Source organism: Podarcis filfolensis (assembly GCF_964270895.1).
Source record: "Podarcis filfolensis genome assembly, chromosome: 5".
Taxonomy (NCBI): domain Eukaryota; kingdom Metazoa; phylum Chordata; class Lepidosauria; order Squamata; family Lacertidae; genus Podarcis; species Podarcis filfolensis.
In genome coordinates, this window is record NC_139608.1 from 98,357,344 (window position 1) to 98,383,896 (window position 26,553).

The 26,553-nt window shown below is 43.1% G+C and overlaps 2 protein-coding genes across 7 annotated transcripts in view; both read left to right on the plus strand.

Moving 5' to 3' along the window:
* LOC310763568 (uncharacterized protein) overlaps positions 1–25,182 on the plus strand; it is a 197,420-nt gene extending 172,238 nt beyond the window's left edge. For 4 of the 6 annotated variants that reach the window (XR_014548649.1, XR_014548650.1, XR_014548651.1 and 1 more), the window contains 2 exons: positions 19,637–19,854; positions 20,765–25,182. The gene's annotated coding sequence lies outside the window, so the exon portion shown is untranslated. Of the gene's footprint in view, positions 1–19,636 lie in introns of all 6 variants that reach the window. The other 2 variants (XR_014548660.1, XR_014548648.1) reach the window with 2 other exon arrangements.
* Positions 1,498–4,596, plus strand: LOC310763518 (uncharacterized protein). Its single transcript, XM_083615967.1, has 2 exons — positions 1,498–2,598; positions 4,476–4,596. Exon 1 carries the CDS (start codon positions 1,531–1,533, stop codon positions 2,557–2,559), a length of 1,029 nt encoding a protein of 342 aa, XP_083472093.1. The 5' UTR covers positions 1,498–1,530; the 3' UTR covers positions 2,560–2,598; positions 4,476–4,596.
* Positions 25,183–26,553: the final 1,371 nt, after the last annotated feature.

The window sequence follows — 26,553 nt, forward strand, 5'->3', positions numbered from 1 at the left end:
TGGACTAAAAAAATAATTAGGAACACTGCCTTTAATATCACATTCTAGCAATAATGGGAGTTGCACATTGCATACTTGGATTGCACATTTGGTAGTAAATGCAGAGATGTAACGTAAGTAAAAATGAAGCTATATTGATATATTGGCCCTACTCCATTAGTGTTGATGGAGTGCCACAGAATGGCAGTCCCTTGCTTATATGGGAGATAGTAAAGGGATATCGTCAGGGACACACTTGGAGTCTGGGCTAGCTATACCTGTGCCCTGTCCCTGGTGTCCTGAGGCACCGAGAATCAATCCTGCATAGCCCCACCCTGGGTTATTTTTCTTGGTCACACTAGAGCCCTATTCAGACATTCAAAAACCAGCAACACTAACAGTGTGAAGGGGTAGACTGGAGCCCCCCCCCCTTTGAAATTATATAGGTTACTTTTCTAGAGGTACCTATACAGCATATGCCATTTTCATTCCAAAATCATTCCCACGAAAACACAAGTATGAAACGGAATCCCTCTTAGTTTTACCCATTCCAAATCAACTTTAAAGGCACCCCAAAAGTGAACAAGAGCCCCTGCATCTGTCCTTCTGATATTTGTCGCGTTTCTTGCCTAGGGGCACTTGCAGAAATATTTGTGCTATTTTCATACAAATTGCAACAAAACAATAGGAGAAATGGCATTAATCCTTTTTTATCACTCCATGGAAAAGGCTGCTCTCACAAGAAAACCACTGCAACCAAGCACTGCAACAGAGCTTGTAGGGCAGCGGCTGAAGAAGGAACAAAAAGGGTTTTCTTGTGTGAGTTTCTTGTGGCTGATTAGCTGCTTTCTCTGTGCAAAGGTCAGAGGGGGCAGGGCTTCTGTTGAGGTAGGTGATTAGCTGTGGGAGGAGCTTGTCAGAGCTTGTAGGGCAGCGGCTGAAGAAGGAACAAAAAGGGTTTTCTTGTGTGAGTTTCTTGTGGCTGATTAGCTGCTTTCTCTGTGCAAAGGTCAGAGGGGGCAGGGCTTCTGTTGAGGTAGGTGATTAGCTGTGGGAGGAGCTTGTCAGAGCTTGTAGGGCAGCGGCTGAAGAAGGAACAAAAAGGGTTTTCTTGTGTGAGTTTCTTGTGGCTGATTAGCTGCTTTCTCTGTGCAAAGGTCAGAGGGGGCAGGGCTTCTGTTGAGGTAGGTGATTAGCTGTGGGAGGAGCTTGTCAGAGCTTGTAGGGCAGCGGCTGAAGAAGGAACAAAAAGGGTTTTCTTGTGTGAGTTTCTTGTGGCTGATTAGCTGCTTTCTCTGTGCAAAGGTCAGAGGGGGCAGGGCTTCTGTTGAGGTAGGTGATTAGCTGTGGGAGGAGCTTGTCAGAGCTTGTAGGGCAGCGGCGCGCGCCTAGCGGCGCGCGCAGTTTGATCCATCTTTTAGATTTAGGAGAGCTAGTCTCAAACGTTTGTTGGGGGAGATATAGGTTTATTTGGGGGGATTTATTTGTCCTGTCTTCACGCTTTTTATGATGGAGGACCGCTGTAGTCACCCCCAACGACACCTTCTCAAGATGGAGGGTGAGGGAACAGCTGCAGTCGCCTGTGGTTCCTGCGCAATGTTTGCCATCTTGCCAAAGGTTGCAGGCAGCTTTACCTGCAGCAATTGCATGTTGATTGCCCTCTTAAAAGACAAAGTCCAGCAACTGGAGGAACGTGTAGCTACGCTCCAAAGAATTAGAGAGCTGGAGCTCTTCTTGGAAGCAACAGAGCACACCGTCTCCACCAAGGAGGAGACAGGGGACTCCCCTGAGAAGGAGGCTAGTTCACCAACACAGGAGCCAGATATATGGAGAAACGTGACTCAAAGAAGTAGGAGGCCCAGGGTTCGCTCTGATTGTTTAGAAATACGCAATCGCTTTGAGGTCCTTTCCCCTAGCATGGAAGACGAAGAGCAGACTCCATTTGAGGATCTCTCCCTCATTACTGTCGATCAGGTATATGAAGACGAGCAGCAAAGGCAGTCCTCAGGGAATGTGCAGGCGACCTTGGAACGGACAGCTCACGGAAGAACCCCGACCAGACCTAAGAGGAGGCGTGTAGTGGTGATAGGGGATTCCCTACTGAGGGGAACAGAAGCAGTGATCTGTGGGCCTGACAAGATGTCTCGGGAAGTGTGCTGTCTCCCCGGGGCTAAGATCCAAGATGTAACTGAACGACTGCAAGGAATCATAAAACCCACTGACAAATACCCCTTCCTCTTGGTTCATGTGGGAACCAATGACACTGCAAGCAATAGCCTCCAGAAGATCAAAAGAGATTACGAGGCTCTGGGCAGGAAATTGAAGCAATTAAATGCACAAATTGTCATCTCATCTGTCCTCCCAGTTGAACGACGTGGCCCAGGGAGAGAGGGAAAAATAGTGGAAGTGAACAACTGGCTTCGCAAATGGTGTAAACAGGAACGGTTTGGATTCTTAGATCACGGAATGCAGTTTCTTGAAGATGGACTTCTGGCAAGCGATGGGCTGCACCTCACAACGGTTGGGAGGAATGTTTTTGCAAAAAATCTCAGAAACCTCATCAGGAGGGCTTTAAACTGACTAATGTGGGGGAGGGAGACAGTGCTCCTGAAGGTAGGAGTCTATCAATTGATGAAGATGATCATCCAAATGTCATAGACCGAATGGAGCAAACAGCACGCAGACCTAGTGGTGGGAGGAAAAAATCCTTAAATAAGAGACACGGGGGAATGATTAATGGACTTCAATGTCTGTACACTAATGCGCAAAGTATGGGAAATAAACAAGATGAGCTTGAGCTCTTGGTACAGCAAACTAAATATGACATAATAGGAATCACTGAAACCTGGTGGGATAAGTCCCACGATTGGAATGTAATAATGGAGGGATACAATCTATTTCAGAGAAACAGACCAGACAAGAAAGGAGGAGGAGTGGCGTTATATGTCAGGGATGTGTATACCTGTGAAGAGATCCAAGATTTAGAACCTCAAAGCCAAAGTGAGAGCATTTGGGTCAAAATTAAGGGAGAGAAGAATAACAGTGACCTCATTGTGGGAGTTTACTATAGATCCCCAAGCCAAACGGAGGACATAGATGATGCCTTCCTGGAACAGATGGCCAAGCATGCAAAAGGAAGGGAGATAGTAGTAATGGGGGACTTCAATTACCCGGATATTTGTTGGATGTCAAACTCAGCCAAGAGCATAAGGTCAAACAGATTCCTCACTGGCCTTGCAGACAACTTCATTGTCCAGAAAGTGGGAGAAGCAACAAGAGGAACAGCCATTTTAGATCTGGTCCTAACCAATGTTGATGACCTAGTTAGTGGGGTAGAAGTGGAAGGATCATTAGGCGCGAGTGATCATGCTCTTCTGAAGTTTACTATACAGCGGAAAGGAGCAGCCAAGCATACTAGGACTCAATTTCTCGACTTTAAGAAAGCCGACTTCATAAAACTTAGGGAAGTGCTTGGTGAGATCCCATGGACAGTAATACTAAAAGGAAAGGGAGTTCATGATGGCTGGGAGTTTGTTAAGAGGGAGATAGTAAAAGCACAACTTCAGACAATACCAATGAGACGGAAACATGGAAGGTGCCTAAAGAAGCCAGGGTGGCTATCTAAAGAACTTTTAACTGAGTTAAGATTAAAAAAGGATGTGTACAAAAAATGGAAAAGGGGGGAAACCACCAAAGAGGAATTCAAACAAATAGCCAGCACGTGTAGACACAAAGTCAGAAAAGCTAAAGCACAGAATGAACTCAGGCTTGCTAGAGAGGTTAAAAGCAACAAAAAAGGCTTTTATGGGTATGTTCGTAGCAAAAGGAAGAACAAAGAAACAGTGGGGTCACTCAGAGGAGAAGATGGTGAAATGCAAACAGGGGACACAGAAAGGGCTGAACTCCTCAATGCCTTCTTTGCCTCAGTCTTCTCCGATAAAGAAAACAATGCCCGACCTGAAGAATTTGGAGCAAATGATTCAGCAGAGGAAACACAGCCCAGAATAACTAAGGAGATAGTACAAGAATACTTGGCTAGTCTAGATGTATTCAAGTCTCCAGGGCCAGATGAACTGCATCCAAGAGTATTAAAAGAACTGGCAGATGTGATCTCAGAACCACTGGCAGTCATCTTTGAGAATTCCTGGAGAACAGGCGAAGTCCCGGCAGACTGGAGGAGGGCAAATGTTGTCCCTATTTTCAAAAAGGGGAAAAGAGAGGACCCAAATAATTACCGCCCAGTCAGTCTGACATCAATACCAGGGAAGATTCTGGAGCAGATCATTAAGCAAACAGTCTGTGAGCACCTAGAAAGGAATGCTGTGATCACCAATAGTCAGCATGGATTTCTGAAAAATAAGTCATGTCAGACTAACCTGATCTCGTTTTTTGACAGAATTACAAGCCTGGTAGATGAAGGGAATGCAGTGGATGTAGCCTACCTTGATTTCAGCAAGGCATTTGACAAGGTGCCCCATGATATTCTTGTAAAGAAGCTGGTAAAATGCGGTCTTGACTATGCTACCACTCAGTGGATTTGTAACTGGCTGACTGACCGAACCCAAAGGGTGCTCATCAATGGTTCCTCTTCATCCTGGAGAAGAGTGACTAGTGGGGTGCCACAGGGTTCTGTCTTGGGCCCGGTCTTATTCAACATCTTTATCAACGACTTGGATGATGGACTCAAGGGCATCCTGATCAAATTTGCAGATGACACCAAACTGGGAGGGGTGGCTAACACCCCAGAGGACAGGATCACACTTCAAAACGACCTTGACAGATTAGAGAACTGGGCCAAAACAAACAAGATGAATTTTAACAGGGAGAAATGTAAAGTATTGCACTTGGGCAAAAAAAATGCGAGGCACAAATACAAGATGGGTGACACCTGGCTTGAGAGCACTACATGTGAAAAGGATCTAGGAGTCTTGGTTGACCACAAACTTGACATGAGCCAACAGTGTGACGCGGCAGCTAAAAAAGCCAATGCAATTCTGGGCTGCATCAATAGGAGTATAGCATCTAGATCAAGGGAAGTAATAGTGCCACTGTATTCTGCTCTGGTCAGACCTCACCTGGAGTACTGTGTCCAGTTCTGGGCACCACAGTTCAAGAAGGACATTGACAAACTGGAACGTGTCCAGAGGAGGGCAACCAAAATGGTCAAAGGCCTGGAAACGATGCCTTATGAGGAACGGCTAAGGGAGCTGGGCATGTTTAGCCTGGAGAAGAGGAGGTTAAGGGGTGATATGATAGCCATGTTCAAATATATAAAAGGATGTCACATAGAGGAGGGAGAAAGGTTGTTTTCTGCTGCTCCAGAGAAGCGGACACGGAGCAATGGATCCAAACTACAAGAAAGAAGATTCCACCTAAACATTAGGAAGAACTTCCTGACAGTAAGAGCTGTTCGACAGTGGAATTTGCTGCCAAGGAGTGTGGTGGAGTCTCCTTCTTTGGAGGTCTTTAAGCAGAGGCTTGACAACCATATGTCAGGAGTGCTCTGATGGTGTTTCCTGCTTGGCAGGGGGTTGGACTCGATGGCCCTTGTGGTCTCTTCCAACTCTATGATTCTATGATTCTATGATTCTATGATCCTTTTGAAATACAGCAGGATTCATTACCTCAGAAAGGGTCGGTGTGCCTGCAAATTTTATCCAATTATATCAAGGGGGGGGGATTCAGTTTGTTTTGTTTCTTTGTTTTTGTTTCTTTCTTTGTTTGTTTCTTTGTTTTAATCTCTATAGCTGTAAAAGGGGATAACAGAAGAGTTTTATTCTTCCGGATTAGGATTTGGACTTAAATCTACTCAGGCAGTCTACAAAGTACCTCAGACTGAGTTGGGCTGTGCCAAATCAGAGCCCAAACCAAATTGTGCAGTTGGTGCACACCTGCACCTCAGGCAACCAAATGTCAAGTTGGGGTTTCATTTTGGGGATATGGATAGAAATGTGAAATAATAAACTAAAGCTAATATTCACTGTTAAAGAAAGGTAATGTTGAATAATTTCAGACATGATCTAGCACATGTTTGACTCCAACTGAAATCAGTCAAATTACTGAATTTTTGGCTGGAATCTGCCTCTTTTTTATTCTGTATTCTGTACCAGCATAGTTAAAGCATGCGCACACACATATATTTGCTCTCTTAACTCTAAACTCTACAAGTTTATATTGTCCCCAAACTACCTCTTGCGAGTGAGCGTTTTTTAATTGCATTAATTTCAGTATGACATATTTAAGCATACACATTGGAATCCATGAGTTTTTGAAATGTTTTAACTTCAACTGGCTTGTACTCTCAGTTTTCAATACTTTGTGCAATATTGTGTCATAATCCTGAGCTGAATATTAGGTTATTTAGGAAATCTTGGTAAGCACTGGGAGAGTCTAGGGTACGTAATTGTTCACACTTCTCTTTACTTGCATGCCTTTTTCACAACCCAACCCAAACTAAGCATTTTGAAATCCCTTTGGTTTAGAATTGTTGATATTCAAGACTAACTCCTCTAAGTGTGTTTCCCTGGACTTGCTCGGAAGCGACCACATTATTTGGGAATCCTGATAAGGCAGAGATTGTGCATGTAGCATCACTCAGTTGGGCTTATTTGTGCCCCTAGTGGACAAAGGGAGGGGTAGCTTCCCACAGTGTTTTTTTCCTAGAAAAAGAGGTGCCGAAACTCACCATGAACTCATTCTCTTAGGTTTCCAAACTGAGTTAGAATCATAGAATCGTAGAGCTGGAAGCCCTGATGGGTGATAATGTGGCCTAGTAGCCCCATAAGGCCTTGTGTGAGACCTTGTGTGAGCACTTTCAGGGGCCTACTAGCATCAACTGACTCAAACTTTGGGCAGCTCGTCTAGCCACTGAACACTTCTTCCATAGCATGTGTCTGTCTCACATCCTAATCTGAATGGTCAACACAGGTGCTCACTCCTGTATCAACAGGGAAGGCAGGACCAAATCAGCAGATCTACAACAGGAATCTACGTTATTCCTACTCTGGGTGGAGAACCACCCCAGTGGAACACATATCTAGGAGGTCCAATACACAAGCTGACTGGTTGAGCCGCCCCACACTGTGCTCAGGGGAATGGACACTACACAAGGCAGCATTTTGACATTTTCAGGTCCATTCGACATAGACATTAATCACAGTGCATCTGAGGGAGGGACTAGCTTTCAGATGCATTGTTTCTAGTTGCCTTGAGAAAAGGGTTTAGAAAAATGTTAAGCTGAGAGAATGAAATTATTATTTAAAATGGCATTGGCAAAAGTGCAGTCAAGGCAGATAGGATTTTTCTTGAGTGGGGATGGAAATTACTAACAATATTAGTTTTAGTTGACAGACAAGGTTGTAAAGACATTGGGAAGTCCAACCTCTGCCACCCTCACCTAGCCCCCTTTCTTGGTCCATCCCAAGTTCTGGCACCCAGACAAGTACTTGCAACTGAAGAGTTGGGCACATAAAGACATGAGGTTCATGCGACATCTGTATAGCGGGGGCTGACCTATATAACGCCAGACAAACTTGAAGCTCAGCTTTGACCCCTGCCTGTAACATGCTTTCAGAAGGCTCAGATTTTGTCCTTTGTGCAATACATTTACTGAACAGAGAGTCCTCCATGATTGTTAACGCTTTTTGACGGTCTACGTTTCTCTCAGAGAATGAGAAGGATTATCTCCACAATCTGTCAAATGCCTTTAAATATGGAGTACCGGATGGGGGAGAGGCAACTAGTTGAGTTGCAACTAGAGACAAAATATGACATAGAACAGAAGTCGAACAGAGAGTTTATATCCCACCCATCTTTTTTTGCAGTTGTCAAATATGAAATCTCAAAACTTGCCAACTATCAAAATAGCAACTATCATTTACCTTCTATATGACAAACTACACTAAATAATTTTGGGCTTGTGCTACCAAATAATAATACTTTTCCATGTCTAAAAGTCTGTTGAAACCATTTTTAATGTTTCTTAATTTTTGTAATGTGATTTCCATAGATTATATTAATCCTCTAAATAGAAAATCCTGTAGGATTATCTGTGTTTAGGCCGTTTTTCTAGGGTTTCAATTATAAGTGTTACATCTGGTTCCCAAACCTTATTTTTGTTTTAAACAGGATATGAGATTTGCTGGGTATCAACACATTTCTTTGAGAAAAAATTGTTTTAACAGTTACAGTCTCACCTGTGATTGGAAAATTATGGGGTATGCATATTTTTATATACATATATTTCTTTAAAATGTTTATATCTAGAATATTTTATATTTATATTTACAAAATTTATATTTATAAAATATTTATATTTATCACAATGATCTCAGGGCAGAATACAATAAAATTACCTTTCCATGAATTTGTTCCAATAACCTAGTATATTGGCTAAATCTCTTCTTTTTTGTTATGGCAACTAAGTAATTCATCTCTACACAGTCAAAGGTCCTATAGATGTTTAGAACTATCTAGGTTTTTGAGTCTTCCTGTAATGATTTCTATTGTATTAGCAGTTCCCCAATGGAGTTTTGAGATTTGGCCGCGAAGGACAAGGCCAGCAAAAACAGGATAGATGTATTAGCTCAGTATTTGCTTTAAAAGGTCAACTAAAAGTGCTATAAATAATTTATAATAATGATTAAATAATGAAATTGGTCAGTGTGATTAAATTTTAGAGAGGTCCTGGAAGGGTTTAGGGATGACTACAATTTTAGAACGTTGCCATGTTCAGGGCAAGGTAGTTCTTCTAATGTGCCATGAAAAAGCCATGCCAGATAAGGAAAGGATTGAGATATTTCTAAATAAATGAGCTATGTAACCATCTGCATGGTTGTCTGCAGGTGAGGCACTCCTCATCCACCAAATCCTAAATTTACGTGGGGGTTACGTTCCAAGGCACTGTTCACATATGTGAAATTGTGTATAATTGAAGCATCCATTGACAAAGCCTGAAAACACCCTCTAAACCTCTGGAAAACTTAGAAAAGCTCTTTTAAAAACCAGCAGCCCTACCAGACAGGCAGTAATGGTGGCAATGGTGGCACTCAGTCTTTCTCATAATTGGAAGACGATTTGCAAGTGCAGTAGACCGGTACGGCAAAGTCTGGGTCAGATGCACTTGTGGGGCTGGTGGTGTCTTGCCACTGAACATGATGATGGGCAGATGGTACAGATGGTCAGGACATGCTTGGGGAGCCTCCTGGTCCACTGATACAGCTTCAACATGGTTGCGTCATCTGCATATCTGCATATCTGAGGTTGTTGATATTTCTTCCTGTAATCTTAATTCTGGCTTGGGATTCATCCAGCCCAGCCTTTCGCATGATGAATTCTGCATATAAGTTAAATAAGCAGCGAGACAATATACAGCCTTGTCATACTCCTTTCCCAATTTTGAACCAATCAGTTGTTCCATATCCAGTTCTAACTGTAGCTTCTTGTCCCACATAGAGATTTCTCAGGAGACAAATGAGGTGATCAGGCACTCCCATTTCTTTAAGAACTTGCCATAGTTTGCTGTGGTCGACACAGTCAAAGGCTTTTGCATAGTCAATGAAGCAGAAGCAGATGTCTTTCTGGAACTCTCTAGCTTTCTCCATAATCCAGCGCATGTTTGCAATTTGGTCTCTGGTTCCTCTGCCTCTTCTATTTTTTATTTTTTTTAATAATATTTATTAAAGTTTCAAAAAAGTTACAAAAATGAGAAAGAAAGAAAAAAAGAGAAAAAGAAAAGAAAAAAAAACAGAGAATACAAAATACAGAAAAATAAAAACAATTAAAAACATTTCCCTCTTTCCATGTCTTGTCTTTCATTTACTTATTTCCCTGACCTCCTCACACCTTCTTTTTTTGTATTCTAGTTCAATTAAATATTTCAGCAAATCCTTTCTAGCTTGGTTTTTATCCTAATCCAATCTTCTTTATCCTAATAATTTATCTTAAGATACTGTAATTTTACATTCTCTTCTTTCACCAATTAGGCACCCATTTTTACTTTATTTAATCTTACTTCTCCTTAAAACTGATATCTTTAAACTTAATCTCTTAAGACATTTCCCCTAGGGTCATAAAAATTTCATTCCATGATTTTTCCAACTCTCATCAATTTTTTTAAAAAAAATCTCCATATATACATTTTAAACTCCCAGTTTTCTTCCACCGTCCCCCCTCCCCGGTCTCGGCCCCTGCCGTCAGTTCCATCAACCTCCAACAGTCCATCAACCTGGAGATCTTATGTCCGAGGCTCTTAACTCTTCTTCATGTCCCATCTGCCGATCTTCTTGATAATCTTTGGTGCTAAAAAGCAGATTTCGGAGGAGCTCCAACCCATTGATGCTCATATTCCTTCTTAACAGGTCTGCCAGATTTCCATAGTTAAGGCTAGGGCCCATAAGGTATTCCAAATCTTGTTTCACAATTCTTCCAAATCCAATGGCCCCAAAAGCTCCAATCACCTCTTGGCTCAAATTCATATCCCAAAAGTCATTTGATCCCCGCATAAGGGGGTCTCTCCATCTTTCATTTTCCAGATCAGGCCAGACTCCCATCTTCAATGACTGGCTTCTCCTAATTACAGTCATATAAGGCCTCATCTTGTAATCCTCCGTTTGCCTCTGTAGGGTTAAGGCTCCCCCTTGTATTGCTTTATACTCCACAACAGCAACTTTCTCCTTCTCTAATTCATCAATATATTCAGTTAAGAAAGATTCCTGTGCCGGGTTCTTGTTGACTTCTATGCTGATGCCCACTTCTGTTCCCAAAATATCAATACTGGTAGCCATGGCATCCATCTGTTTATGCAGCTTTCCCAACAGATAAAATGTCCTATTCAGTACAGACACTACTTCTTCCTGAACCGACATTCTTGAGATGTTCAAGGTCAAGGCTGGTTTCTCACAGTCTTTATCTTTATCTTAAAGCCAATATCCCAGCTGCACTCTTGTAACAATGTCCCAAAACTCCCTCTAGAGGGAAACAGTCTCCATTTGTCAATCCTTTCCAGCACAGTTCCAGAAGTAAAATAGTAACAGTTCCAATTACCTTTCCTTCTTTTTTAAACGCAGAAGAGGACAGTAGAAACAATGTCTTCTTTTATGTCTTGACAGCTAGCTGTCAAATTTATCCTGTTTGCCGTCGATGGACTTTTTGCAGACCGTTCCCAGGTTCAGAGACGTGGTGCTTCGATTTTTAATTTTCCAACTTCTCCTGCAAACTTCCCCTACTTCCAAGGGGAGTAATAATAGTAGTTTCAATCAGTGGAGTTTGCTCCTTTACGAAAGACTTTCCAAGACCTTAGTTAACAACTTCTTTGCTTCAGTCTATTTACAGAAAGGGAAGGTGGACCTCCTGTTTAAACCTTCCCCGTTCGGTGCCAGATTAAATTATTTACAAGTCCAATTACCCGTTCTACTCACGGGTTGTTGTTTAAAATCCAATTGTCCACAAAAAGAAGTCAGCACTCTCTGACAGCGGCAATGCGGCTTCGCTTCGTACAAAAAGCGGTCGATTCAAAGCACCGCACCGCTCACCACCACGTCGCTCCGGATTCCCGATATCGGGCCTCCTCGCGAGTAGGGGGGCGCAAAAGGTGCCAGCCGAATCCCAGGTTCACAGGCTTCTACACCTGTGATTTCTAAGGGTCTCCGCCTTCGCCGTGGCGGTCAGACCCTGTTTTTCACGGAGCCGGTTCCTCCAATCGGGAGGAGCTCCGCCATTGCTGGAGGCGCCAACCCGGAAGTCTTCCTCTGCCTCTTCTAAATCCAGCTTGCACTTCTCAGAGTTCTCGGTCCACATACTGCTTGAGCCTTCCTTGTAGAATTTTAAGCATAACCTTGCTAGCATGTGAAATGAGTGCAATTGTGCGGTAGTTGGAGCATTCTTTGGCACTGCCCTTCTTTGGGATTGGGATGTAGACTGATCTTCTCCAGTCCTCTGGCCACTGCTGAGTTTTCCAAACTTGCTGGCATATTGAGTGTCTTTGTCCATGGAGTTGTATTTGTCCATGGAGTTTTCTTAGCAGGGATACTGGAGTAGCTTGCCGGTTCCTCCTCCAGGTGGATCACGTTTGGTCAAAACTCTCCACTATGACCTGCCCATCTTGGGTGGCCCTGCACGGCATAGCTCATAGCTTCTCTGAGTTATTCAAGCCCCTTTGCCACGACATGAAGGGGACCATACAAGTAGCAGCACCCAATATTTCTGCCTCAAAAGAGACAGAAAGTACCCAGGTACAGGCAGGGCAGGGCATGAGAACATCCCAAATGAAAATAGTCAGGCAGTACAGTACTGTCAGTGCTGTACAGCTTGAATGACGGGTGGGGGGGATAGATATGGGGAGCTACATATTGAAAGCAACTGCACTATCAGATGTGTTACTGGACTCCTACAAAAAGTTATGACTTCAGGCATGAAAGTACAGTTGCAAGATTATTTCACCATGCATAGCTTTCTAAATACTCTCCTTGGTGACTATGATCTACTGTTTTGAAAGGACCTGTATGTTACTGCATTTTATTTCCCCAGCCAGTCATATGAGGGGTACAGGTCATATTCATTACCAAAGTTTGCACCAAGAGCAAAGACTTCAGTTGTCCTGTTGCTTGCAGATACCAGTCGGGCCTAGTTAATCTTTCTCTTCACTTTGCTGGATGGGTATTGTAGGTTTCCAAATGCTTGATACAATTCCTTCTGATCTGTTTTTGAATGAAAGACTGGAGCAAATATGTCTTTTTATGCGGTTAGGCTGTAGACACATATTTGGAGGCGTGTTAGGGCTTCTCCAGACAACCTGCTTATTATGCATTCATCCTGAATTGCTTTTCAGATCGCTTATGGTGATTTTTTAAAATTTATGTACAATTTATATGCCAAAATGGCTTTGTATATGTCTTCCTTTGTGTCATTCACTCATTCCACATTTTTCAGTGCATTCTCCCATAACTTTCCTACCTGCAGAAAGCCATTTTTAATTAATTTGTTGCATTAGGGCAAGGTAGTGCTTTAATTAACTTTAATGGTACAAGCCTTAATTTTCAGGATGTGCTTGAATAATCTTATTTTTGAGGCACTCTTTTTAAAAATGTTTTTTATTAAAGATTTTGTGGGGTTACAGAAGTGCATATATCGTTTCCATTTTCAGATCATAAAGTTCTTTCAACAGTTCAGCTGTATTCAATGTGAGACTTTGAGGTTGTATACAGTATAGGTTTGGGGGGAAAGAGGGTTGGGAAGAAAGAGCAAAGGTGGGAGAGAAAGGGGGTAATAAACTTCTGTTCTTTTACATGGTACGTGTCAGGGAACTGCCATCGGAGCTAGAGGCGGAGGGAAGGCTCCAGAGGGATGCCGGAGAGGGTCCCAGTAGGGAGAGAGGCAGCCCATCTGCTGGGGAAGGAAATCAGCGTAACACCAGTGGAGGAGGGGGGCAGATGGGGGAATCGGAGAGGAGGCTCCAAGACTCCTCGCCGGAGACCAGCGGGGAGAGTACGGGTACTCCGCTGCCCACACCCTCCCTGCGCAGAAGACTTCCGCACAGGGAGAGTAGGAGGAGACTTGGCATCAAAGAACTTCTTTGCTGGAAGAAGTTCAAGAAGCGCCCACTGATGGATTCTGCCAGCGACTGAGACAGCCACGAAGCTAGAGGCTGTCCAGACAGAAAGGGTTCAACCAGGTAACCTAGCCAGGAGTGGCGGCAACTTACGCACGAGCAACCCCTAGAACCATTACAGCACGTGTGCGAGGTTTTTGTGTCAGTGTCACATGGGTAGGTTCTCTTTCTATTCATTTATTTGTTTTCATTGGCACTGAGAGATTAGGATGCCCGGAGGGTGGTTAGTTGTCTACAGTTGACTGCAGTGAGTTCTGTTTGCCGGTGGGGTGGGCTAGTTGAGTCAAGCTAGCCATATCAATTTATATGCTGTCAGTGGGTTCTTCTTGTTGTCCTGTTGGGCTGTGTGTGTAAGAAAGGGGAGCCGCACCAGGGTGAAGTCATCCTCTCTCTTTTTTTACTCCTGTGTTAGTTTCAGTTTGTTGGTTAGCTTTTCTACTAAGCTGTTTCCCCTACTATTTGGTACCAGTGGTTCATGTTCACTCCTGACAGGTCCCTTCAGTGTCTAGCTATGATGCTCCTGGCTGCTGAGAGTAGATAGGTTATAAGCTCTTTGTGGTGTGAGTGTGTGCTATTGTCTTGGAAAATATTCAATAGAGCTAGTTCTGGGGTGGCTTCTAATACCTGTTGAGTTATTTTGCATACTTCTTATAGGACTGGTGTCCAAAAGGGTTGCATTTTGGGGCAATCCCACCACAAGTGGATGCATGTGTTTGTAGAGGCACAGCCTCTTCAGCATGTTTTTGATGTTCCTGAGTGTTATCAACGCCAACATATGTGGTGTTAGGTTAGATAAGTTTCAAGGTGAATTCCCTTCTTTTGGCTGAGATGAAGATAAAAGGAGGTTTAGACCACAGTCATTGTTTTTTGATTGAGTTGAGGGGATTTGTGGGATTCTGGAGCAGCGCTTTTTATATTGTAGATACAGTCCCCTTGCCATGTCCCTCTGCTGTCAGCAGAAGGTTTTCAAGGACCTAGTGGCTGCTGTTTTTACGGCTGGGTTGTTTAAGAAGGCATGCAGTTGAGAGTGGGTTAGCCAGGACATTTGGTTGTCCCCTAGTTTGTCTTGTATTTATTGTGTTGGTATGGGTTTATTATTTTTGTAGAAGTCTGTGGCAATATAAACCTTTGGCTTGCCAAGTTTTCATTTGGAAGTTTTGGGCTGCATGATCAAATAGTGGGTGGTGGCCCAGGAGGGTTAATGGGGATGGGGTTGGAACAGTTTTCCACCTTTTTCCTTCCATGCTTAAAGCATTGTCTGTGTGAACCTTTTAGTGTTGTGGGGATTTTCCTTAGTTTGTTTTAGAGGAGTTGGTATGGTGTGGTGGGGGTATTTTCGATTGTGTCTATCTCCCTGTTTCCTTTCGTCTTCTAGGATGTATGGGATTATGTGGCACATTTGGTTGGCAATGTGGTATAGTCCTATATTGGGAATTCCCCCATCCTCCTTCTGAGGAGGGAAGGTGCAGGTATTTGGAGCTTATTCCTGGCAGTTTTTTCTGCCATTAGCAGAGTTGGGTTGGGGAAATCCAAATTGAAAGGGTTTGGAATAGGTAGGTTAATTTTGGGATGGTGATCCTTTTGATCATGACTATTTAGTCTGAGGGGGTGAAGTTGGACTTCAGGTATTTATTAATTTCTTGCCACAGGGGATTGTAGTTGTGGAGATATAGTTTGTTGAGGTTTCTGGTTATTTGTACCCCTGAGTATCTGAATATGGTGCAGCAGAGCTTTATTTTTATGATGTAGGTGAATTCTTTTTGGATATGAGGGAGGGTGTTGAAACAAATAGCCTCAGATTTTGCAAAGTTCACCTGTGGGGCTGACACCATTGAGAAGAGTGATTGCTGTGGTTGTGAGGTCTGGTGTCATGACCATCACTTAGTTTATAGGTTTTGCCTTTTATTTCCACTCCCTTGATGTCGAGGACTGCCTAGAATCAGATTGCTAGGGGTTCCAGGGCCAGGATGAATAAGAAGGGGGGCAGTGGGCATCCTTGTTTTGTGCCTCTTGGGATTGCTATGGTATTGGAGTCCATATTGTTAATTCTGCATTTTTCTGAGGCTTAGGAGTAAATTTGTTGGAGGGTTTGTAGGCGGTTGGGGCCAAATGTCATGTTGGCTAATACTGCTATTAGTTATTTCCATTCCAGACAATCAAATGCTTTGAGGATGTCCAAGGACATAACTATCAGTGGGAGTCTGGTTGTTTTGCTATGTTTAATCAGGTTCAGTAATTTCCTAATGGGGTCTTTTATGTTGCGGCCAGGGACAAAGCCAGCCTGGTCCGGGGCTACTAATTGGTGTAGGAAAATTTTATGTGGTTAGCCAAGATTGATGTGAATATCTTGTAGTCTTGATTTATCAATGAGATTGGGCAGTATGATTCTACTTTGAGACTATCTTTGACTGGTTTGGGGATTTTGAGGCACTCTTTGTGTGCTAGCAGAATAATACAATATAATACAATATATTAGACACTTGACAACCCCCGTAATTTGGAGATGAGACAGGCCATTTGATTGTGACTCTTATCTTCTCAGCTACATACTCTTGAAATTTTGGTTCAAAAAAGAGCCCCCTCTGATCAAAGTTTTTAAAGTGTAGTATGGGGATAGCCAATGCAATGCCTTCCATAAGTTGTTGGACTCCATCATCCCTGACTGTTGTTGTCCATGCTGCCTAGGACTGATGGGAAGTGTGTATGGTGTGTAATCCAGCAGTTGTGTCATGAACATGGATGGAAGGGAAAACCACAGGCTGGAAAGCAGGTTTTAGTACACATAATCATGTATGGGAGCACATGGTTGTAGGCTAGAGAAACCTTTGATGGTGTTTTCAGATCTTTGCCTGATACTCCAGTACACTGTGAGTCAGAGAGTGTGTGTACATGTGTATTCACCTGACTCATGACAAGTTTAAACAGATTTCATGTCAAAACATTTTTTTTGCTGATGTAGCACATTGGTGCATTGAGCAGCTAATTGCTGCTGATTTGTTTGTAAGATTGTTTTATGACACCTAGTGGTCATTGTGCTGGTATTTCCGACTATTGTAATTATTTCTGGACTCATATTCTAGACTAGAAGTTTTTACTCATAGTAGTTTTGTACTAGTCAGTTTCGTGCAGTTTATGGGCTAAGACTGAGCTAGTTGGGAAGTCCAAAGTTTGACTCCCCTGCTATGAACTCTCTAGCTGGCCCAAGGCAAGCTGCTTTAACTCTACTTCTGCCTCAGCAACTGTGGCATAGGACTAATTATACTTGCTTGCTTTGCTTGAAATGTTCTATATTAATACTATATTACTGTTGTGCATACTACAAGTTTTCAAATGGCAGGAGTCCAGGAGAGAATTTCCAGAAAATCCTGACAATTTCAAATAAATGTAAAAGCCAAGTGAAAGTAAATGTCCTGTAGGCACCAGGTGAAGACGTTCCTCTTTAACCAGACCTCGGGTGATTATTATCTGATGCCCTTTTACATGTGTTGTGGAAGCGGGGGAATATTGGTTTTTGTTAAGTATTTTGTGTTTTGTATAATATAATTTTATGTTGTAAACTGCCCTGAGATCTACAGGTATAGGCCGGTATGCAAATTTAATAAATAATTATAACAATGATACTAATTCTCCTTTCCATCATCTACAAGAAACAGACATATATACTGCCACAAGTGTGAACAGTGAAAGCAACTCTAAACATTTCTGTAATTTCCTGCTGGACATCATAGAATCTTAATTTTCTGACTATATTTATGCTGTAGGTGGGAAATGCATGAACATTTTACTGTTGTTTGTTTGTTTGTTTGTTTATATAGCATGGACAATGTATATAGAGCTTTACAGACAAAGTGAGACAGAGGCAGATACAGAGAGAACAGCCCATTCTAAGAAGTTTGCATCCTTTTTTCCTAAAACATATAAACGTTCATATAAAAACGTGCACTCATTATCATTGTTACTAGAAGAGAGAAAGTTTCATAGAATCCTAGAATCTTAGAGTTGGAAGGCCCCCAAGGGTGCCTTCTCCCCTGCAATGCAGCTAAGGCATCCATGACGTTTGGCATACGGTGATTGGGTATAAATAGTTGGAAAGAAAAATGCATAGATGGAGAACAGTATACACAACAGTAGCAGTTTTTCTTTTTCTGCTTATTCTATTTATGGGTTTTTCCCCTCTAAATTAAAATTGAGGAGGCTTTCCAGTTATGAGCAGAGCAGCCCTAATCCCTGGGCTGCCTTGCGGGAGGGGATTGAGGTGCTGCAGAGGTCTTCCTCTGCTGGATGGGCTCTGATGCCACAGAGGTTCCAAATGTGCCCACTCAAAGTGCTGCCGAGCACACGCCACCACAGGCTGCGTTTCCACTTCCTGTAGCCAGCAGCAGAGTAGGACCATGCCTCTGATGGAGCCAAGGCTGACTGATTTCCCACTGATTTCCCTAGTCAGCTGGAACCATCAGGGCTGTGGATGCCACAGAGAATCCACCTCTCTAATGCCAGCTGGGTGGATGCTTAAGAACTTGGAGTCACAATCAAAAACAAAGCAGAAGAGTAACAGTTCAAAAATGAAAACTTTAGTTTTAAGAAGCTGAAAAACATTATCCAAGAAGGCATGATTTTAAAGGGGGGGGGGAGTTTTGACTTGTGTAGCTGGAAATACTGGAAACTCTGAGCACTGGAGACCTTCTTTTGAAAGGCAGTTCAGGAAGATGAGGCAGGGTTGCTGGTGAGGAGGCTGTGCCCATGTTTCCTGCGGGCATCATAGAGCAGTATGTGGGACCTCAAGGCCAGGACCCTTCCTGAAGACCAAAGAGGGTCACGGCCTCTTTCTTTAAGCTGCTCTTTTTGATTCTGCATATTCACTATTAGTAACTGGGGGCGGGTACCCAATCCATCTTCACGGCTGTGTGCCACATCCCTGGTTAGCAAACCAGCAGCAGCGCTTGAGATTGGAGCTGGGATTGTCTTCTTCCCATCACCATCCTCCACTTGGCCAGTTGATTGGTGCCATCACCAGGACTATGTGCACACATCCCTCATCAAGACCACTGAAATTAAAGAGAAGTTAGTCACTTCTGTGGGGGCAGCTTCTGAACAGGAAATCCTGTAAAAAGTAGCGCAGTAAAGTGCACCTTCAGTTCTGAGTCGAGTTTCCATTTTTCCGTGCTTTTCTTAGCTGATCGTTGTAACGGTTCCCTTGCTACTTTCACTTATGTAAAATTAGAGACCTCAGCAAAAGCATCGTGAATAATTGACACTGAGAATAGCATGCTGTTGAGCGCCATGGCAGCAGCGATCTGCTTGGTTTCTGACACTTTGAAGCCTTTGTTTCACTCTATTAATGAAGGTTTAACTACATAAAAGCTTTATACTGTGAGTTAAAGACATACATACTCCATTTCAGAGCAACAGAATAGTTTTTTTAAAAAATGGAAATCACTGGAAAGCAGCATCCCTACTGCAGTTGAGTTACAGTCACGTCTCACAAAGTGCTCTTTTGTTATATGCTTTGCAGGCTCTGTGCCTCCAGGTGGCTGGATCTCAGACATTTGCACTAGGCCCAAACACCCCAGGGTTTGCATCCCTTATTTCATCTTGCTCAGTGCTATGGCCCTGTTATATGTTACTTCTTACTACCAGGATGTTGTGTTATTTTAAAACTGCTGTGTGGTGAAAACTTGATAGATTTGGAAATAGCAACTTATATAATTAGCAACTTGAAGGCAACAGTCCTTGCTAGGGGGCAGTTCCCACTGTACAGAGTGTGGCTTTCTTATGAGTTTTATGCATTGGGCTAGATAAATAATTTAAATGGTTTCTCTAACTCTTTCGTAATCCTTGGCCCGGTTTCATTCATGGCCAGCTGGATATCCAAAAGGTGTATGACTTCTACAAAATTGTCTGAAACCTTTTCTTAGTCCTCGCTCTGCTTGGCCCCTTTTTTTTTCTTGTCAGGTAATGTACACAAAGCCTTACTTTGAATTGTTATTTAAGGTGATTGTTTTTCTTCCTCAATACATTTCCCATCTCTCTTTCTTTCTCTTCTCCCCTCAGGTTTCTTATCCATCCCAAAAATTGGCTTGGTACCGCTTTCGGAACTCAGACCATCTGGTAGCCATCACAGCCTCCTGTTGAGATCATGGAAACTGGTTCCGCCATGCTGCTGCTGCTGCCACTGCCTCCCTCAGCTGCACATGTCACATTTCAGCACCATGTGGCGGTGGGCATAAAGCCCATTGGCACTAACACAGCAAAGCAACGAAGGAGCACAGGTAAGAGGGTCGTGGAAAAATTATAAGGCCACAGTCAAGTACTTCTGGTTTCACTGAAATCATTTTCACTGATTTCAGTTCCAGAGCTGAGCACGTGCTTTAACTCTCGCTCAGACACATTTGTACATGCATACGCAGAGAGAGAGAAATTGGTGGGAATTAAAAGCTCTTATCTTCAAATGGATTGCTCCCCATTTAAATCCTGTCCCATTTTATTTTGAAACAATCTGCTTCAATAGACTGGGTATAAGGAATTATTCCGTATGAGAAAAAGGATAGAGGGTCTTCTCTGTGGACCTGGCTTTCAGACTCCAAACTCAACTAGCCTCTCTGAATCCTATCTTGACCTCACAGAGCTAGACCAAAGCAGCCTGGCTCTACTTGTTCAGAACTATGAAAGGCCCCTTCTTACAGACAAGGGAAGGTGGAAGAGATTGAAGACATCAGGGTTTGCATCAGACTTTAGTAGTCCCTCTGCCCCCAACACTGATTTGAAGTTTTGCCAAGATTTGCTATAACCCCTGCCACCCTTAGGCCCCACCCCACCCCAAACTTCTCCTGGACATCCTGGACAGTTGACTTCTGGACATCCTCACCGAAGTGTAGGGTGACACTGCTTGGGTCCCATCCACTGCAGGTAACCACTATGTTGTAAAGGTAAAGGACCCCTGACAGTTAAGTCCAGTCGCAGACGACTCTGGGGTTGCAGCGCTCATCTCGCTTTACACGCTGAGGGAGCCAGCATTTGTCCACAGACAGCATTCCGGGTTGTGTGGCCAGCATGACTAAACCTCTTCTGGTGCAACGGAACACCGAAACCAGAGCAGCGCACGGAAACACTGTTTACTTTCCCACCGGAGCAGTACCTATTAATCTACTTGCACTTTTTTGCATGCTTTCGAACTGCTAGGTTGACAGGAGCAGGGACTGAGCAACGGGAGCTCCCCCCGTCACGGGGATTCGAACTGCCGACCTTCTGATCGGCAAGCCCAAGAGCCACTCGTCTGGTGCCAGCTTACTTGGAGGAGTTTGTCAAGACGCATTTGAACAGGATACCTACCACATGATGGGTTCCCACTCCAGGTGGTTGTTGATGATGGTCAGGCAAATACCATTACCCTTGATCCCTTCTAAAATTAACCAAGATGACACTAGACTTACTTTTGCATATTACAGTGTAAGAGGTTTTAACATAGGCACTATAACTCATGAGATGCATGCATGTATGTATTTAATATGCCTGGTATAAGAAATTTAAATAGCAGCCATGGGAGGGCTGGGGAGGGAGAACTCAAACATACACACACACACACACACACACACACACACACACACATACACACACTGGTGCAGCAGTCTTGATGGGGGAAGGAAATTCCCAATGCTGCTGCCCCCCCCCGGCAGGCTGGAAGCTGCCATTGGCTGGTGATTTTTTTTAAAATGAAAGGTTGACAGCCCTGTTTATGGCCATATAATTATAATTTTTTATGAAGCTTCTGATCCTGGCAGTTGTTATCCTTTGGGGTTGTATATCTCTCCTACCTTAAAACTGTCATTTTTCCTATTACATAACAAAAATAGCTGGCTTGGTGCCTTTTGAGGAGAGACTGTTGAGGTGTTTATTACCACCAGTCCCCCTCTCCCAAAGTGCAAGGGCGTTGTTCACTCAGCACTGAAACTGCTGGGAATGGAGGTGGGGGAAGAGTATCAGCTTTCCTACTGTGGAATAGATCTCTGATGGACTCCGTACGTGCCGCTTTGGTTTATTAAGCAACATTTTAACCAGTTAAAATAAATTTACAAGCACTTATAAAATCCCAAAAGTAATTGGTTTTCACCCTTGAGCAAAAACATTTCATAACAGGCACATTAAGCATTAATGTAACCAAACCTTTTTATTGTTGACAACCACAGGACAATCATGGTGTAAGACTAACAGTTTATAGTTAATATTTATGATGGAGCTTATGACTCACCTGTGGAGCAATTAAGTGCTGCTCTTAAAGACTGAGGTTTGGGGGTTTTTTTACCAAAAAAAAGTATTTTCTGCATGCCCATGTGAATTTCCTGCAACTTTAGTACATTCTTGCTTTAAACACTGATCTTTCTAAACATTGTACATTATTCTGCTGAACAGATAACAGAAATGTTAATTATTGTTGAGTTTATACTTCTAAAGACCGTTGTATGTCTGGGTCAGACCGGATAATCAAAACATCAAAACAGCACATTAAAATTATCAGATCAGCTGAGGTCAGCAGATGAGACATACACACACACATGTGGGTGACAGTACACATTATCAAAAAATGTGAGAGGGCAACCCCATGTCAAGACCCATGTATCAAACAATAACATCTTAACTGACTGGGTGTCCTTGAGACTTTCCCTGTCCTAACCCTGCATCATTGGCGCCTGCCGGCGATGCCAGTGAAATGCTCCACATAAAGTTTCTCAGGATACTAGTAAATCATATTTCATGATTTCATATTGGGGCGGCCCATACGCTGTCTTGCAATGTTGCTGGACTCTTTCCATCATTTCTGTCCCTGGGCCTGATGGGATTTTGACTCCAACAACATGTTTCTAAGCTCTGGGAAGGAATTTGGCAGAGGACTGTTATTTTTTATCTAGCCCAGAGTTTCTGATAACATGTAATTCTGCCTTGCATAATGCCACACAAATGGTTCTTCATGTTTTCAGAGGGTTTGGTCCTTACAGATTAGGCCAGGCTGACATGGAGTCAGGGTGGTGTAGTGATTAGAGAGTTGAACTAGGACTGGGAAGGCCAAAAAATCAAAGCGCCATTTGGCCATGAAGCTCACGAGGTGACTTTGGGCCACCCACATTTTCTCAATCTCACTACTTCACAGAATTGTTGTGGAGATAAAATGAGAGCTGAAAACTATGTACACCTTGAGCTTCCTGGAGGAAGGGGGAAATCTAAATGCAACAGATAAATACCATACACATCTGGGAATTAATGAATCATTAGAGCAATCACTGCATTGGTCATAAAGAAAGATGGGATCTTTTGACACCTTTTGTTTGATGAATTGTGTTGGCACAGTAGCATGCCTTGATAGTTGCATTGAAGATGCCTTTATTAAGCAGTAGAGCACAAGCTTTGCACGCAGAAGGACCCAGATTCAGCCTGTGCTGTCTCCAGTTAAAGGGTATCAAGTAGCAGTACATGGAAAGACTCTGGCCTGAGATCTTCCAGAGCAGGTGCCAAAATGGGAAGATAGAGGTAGACAAAATGGAGCTTTAATGTATGCATTAGTTTTGGCCCAGTATGCTTCTGGCATCTCTTTCAGATGCTGAACATAGTCTTTAAAGCTTGCTTCTATATGAATTAACAAAATAAATTCAGGGTGACTTGTGTGGGGTGCCATCTCAGTTGGGGCATCACAGTGTTCAGAAAATTATCAGGCCCCCTGGCTGATATATTACTAAGAATGGGCTTTGTGTAGCCTCCAGTAGGTGAACAACACCCACTGGCCAAGCCTGGTGGTGCCTGGCCAGACCCCAACAGCTCCATGCCCTGTGCATAGAATGCAGGATATTAACCCGTGTTAGTCATACATACATACTTTAAGTTAAATGTCAGGTTATAAATGATAAAGATGGACTACCTGGATTACTAACAACAGTAAAAGCTAAAGTATGATTGTTATAAATGTGGAATTTGTAGAATATTCCTAAAAGATTGTATTGTGTCTAAACTAGTAATGCACTGATTAGCAACACCATTAATTTTTCCCCCTCTAGAGATCTTTTTTGTCTTGCAGGTTACTATGATTCAACCCAGGGATTTGTTGGACCTCATCTGCATCAGAGTGAGACTGTCCTTTGGGGTGAGGTAGTAGGTTGTATAGTTTTAGGGTTATACCCTGCCTGTCAGATAACTATACAATCTACTGTCTTTCCTGAAGTGGCTGTGATAGCGGCACAGGACGTTCCATCACCGTATCAGGAAACAACATCTGTTACTGATGCATACTGAATGTATGCTTAGGGACAGGAGAGTGGAACCTTAAAGTATTTGAATCAGCCCATCCATTGACCTCGTTGAGCCAAGGACATGATTCAAGGGCCTAACACACCAACCAAATAATGTCCTCTTACTGAGTTGTACTTGATAAGGGTGGCCTCTGTGTCTAGGTGTACACATTTTGGCTAACCAAACAGTATGGTCTTCTTTAAAATGTTTTGCAAAAAAAAAAACTCTTGTGGAAGAGAGCATCTTTCTTTAGTACAGTAGTTCCATAGGAAGTTTGCACAGATCACAATATCCTCCAAATGTAAATTACAGCACTACTTGGCCACTAAAGGTTTCTAGTTGAGACAGGAATAGACCCATTTGGCAGGTGGCAGTGAAGAAGAGGAGAGGGCCCATTTGGTTATCAGAGGGTGCTACAATGTGGCAGCAGAAGTAAAGTATAGACCAAGACCACATGGTAGGAAAATCCCACACAGTAGACCTGGAGACACACAATAGACTCATGAGTGGAAGCAGAAGGCATTGCAAGGCTGCTGCTAATACTGAGGAGTGACTAGGAGGTGGGGAAAGGGCTGGTGGACATAGGGAGGAGAGCATGATGCCAGTGCCGTACTGCAACACCTGGAGAATGGCCAGCAGCACTAAATACAGGTATAGCCTAGTGGAATGAGCACCATCATCCCCTCTTTGGCTCTGTTGGATTCCTTGAACAGCAACCCCTGGTTGTCACCCAGTGGAAATGGCAGCCTTGCCTTTCACTCCAAATACATTTATGCATCACCACATGCAAGACTCTCTCTCTTAATTGTGGAAGCAAAAGCCAAGAAGTAGCTATGTTCTATCAACGCCACCCAGCGCTCTGGCAGGATGAGGTAGTAGGTTGTGTGGTTTCAGGGTAGTGATTTTGCCCCAATCAGGAGATAACTATACAACCTACTGCCTTCCCTGAGGAGCAGCTTTGCAGCTTGCCCAGAAAACCCATTTCACTTTCAAGTAGACAATCCATGCAACAGTCCTCTCAAAGTATCTTGAGAACTGTATAATTATGCTGGGAATTCTGTGTTGGAGAACCACTACCCTCACCTAAAAATGCAGTCCCCAAGGACAATATGACTTTTAAGCCAGCTTCAATCTATGAAATGGGACAGTATAAATTAGAGAAGATGTTATGGTCATCTTCAGAGTAAACCTATATGTGAAAATAGTATTATTTGGGATTTTATATTTAGAGTTTATATAATTTTATGCTTGTCAATTAATTCATATTTTAGAAAAAGATCTGATTTATCTTGTAAGTTCAATAAAATGTTTTGGGCTGTAAAAAATTTGCCTTAAGTGTCAATTGAGTGGAGTAAAATTGTTATGTTCTGAAGAGTAACACTTTGACCCTCCTATTCAGCATATTTGCAAGACCGCCACTTGGCTTACAAACAGCTACAGTGGGTGTCACTAAGTTGTCAGGCAAGGAATGTCCAGGGTGAGGATTTAACTCTTTACTGCCAAAAGTACACTTACAAGTTTGGAAAAGGCATGCCCACCCGTCCTGCGTCTCTCAGCTCTCCACAGATGTGCACCCAATGATGCTGTTGCAGGAACGGAGAGACCCCGCTCCCAACCTCAGCTTATGCTTCTTCCCCACCTGAGCTGTGCACAAGCTTCAGTCCTCTTTTGCTCCCTCTTACTGAGGTTGGAAAAATAAGGCTCCCCTCATTTAGCCCCGTGAAGCAGCCCATGATGCCATCTCTTTCAATGCTGATGACCACAGGCAGCACAAGTGATTCAGGTCCTCCCAGACCCTTGTGGTGGGTTTTTACAGGAGGCCGAGCCGTAAGGGATCTTTCGTTTCTGAAACTAACTTAGTGAATGCATGTCCTCAGGGACATAAGCCTACAAGCCATGTTTTACAGAAATGGAATAACTGCTTGTGTTATCAGCTTCACATCTGTGCATAAACCTACATATGTAAATACTAGTAACTGAGTTTGCCAAATGGTGGTTGCAGAAAGTGGGAGGGTGGTGGGTGGGAATGCCACAGGTTTGCAAGCAGCACTCAAATTCATTTCTAATAGTCTGTGAGGGAAAAGGTACTTGCCTCACAACCTCCTTTGAGGCTTGTCGATTTACCAGGTGTGAAATCTGGATCAGTTCCTGGAAATTTTGCCTGTCTCTAATGGAAAGCTTGGGAAGAGCTTTAGTAACCTTATAGCAAGTTATTTAACTGGTTGGGAGGTGAGGGGGGGGGGGAGAGAGAATGGCCCATTGCCCACCATCAAATCTGGTATCTATTATTACTGTTTATTAAAGGTGCAAGATTTTATCCAGGCCTGCCCAGCTTGGGACCCACCAAGCAGCATACAGATCACCCATTATGTGTGGCAACTGAACTTACTGTTTTTCCTGTTTGCAAGAGAATGCTGTTAAACATCAGTCAAACCGCAATACTTTGCTGTGTTGCTGGAATTGTCTTGGTGGGTCATAGGTTGATCAAGCCTACAATGGGAAACATTTTAATGGCTCTCATCCAGCCAATGGAGCTACCTCTTTTCCTTTCCTTCCCACCAGGGCACAATGAAGGAAGCACAACCTGTGACCTATCAAAGCACACATAATCCACCATCGTGGTAGAACAGGATCTTGACAAACCTCATTTTTATGTCTGTCAGAGACTACAAAAATAGGGAAGTTGCAAAGCCTTT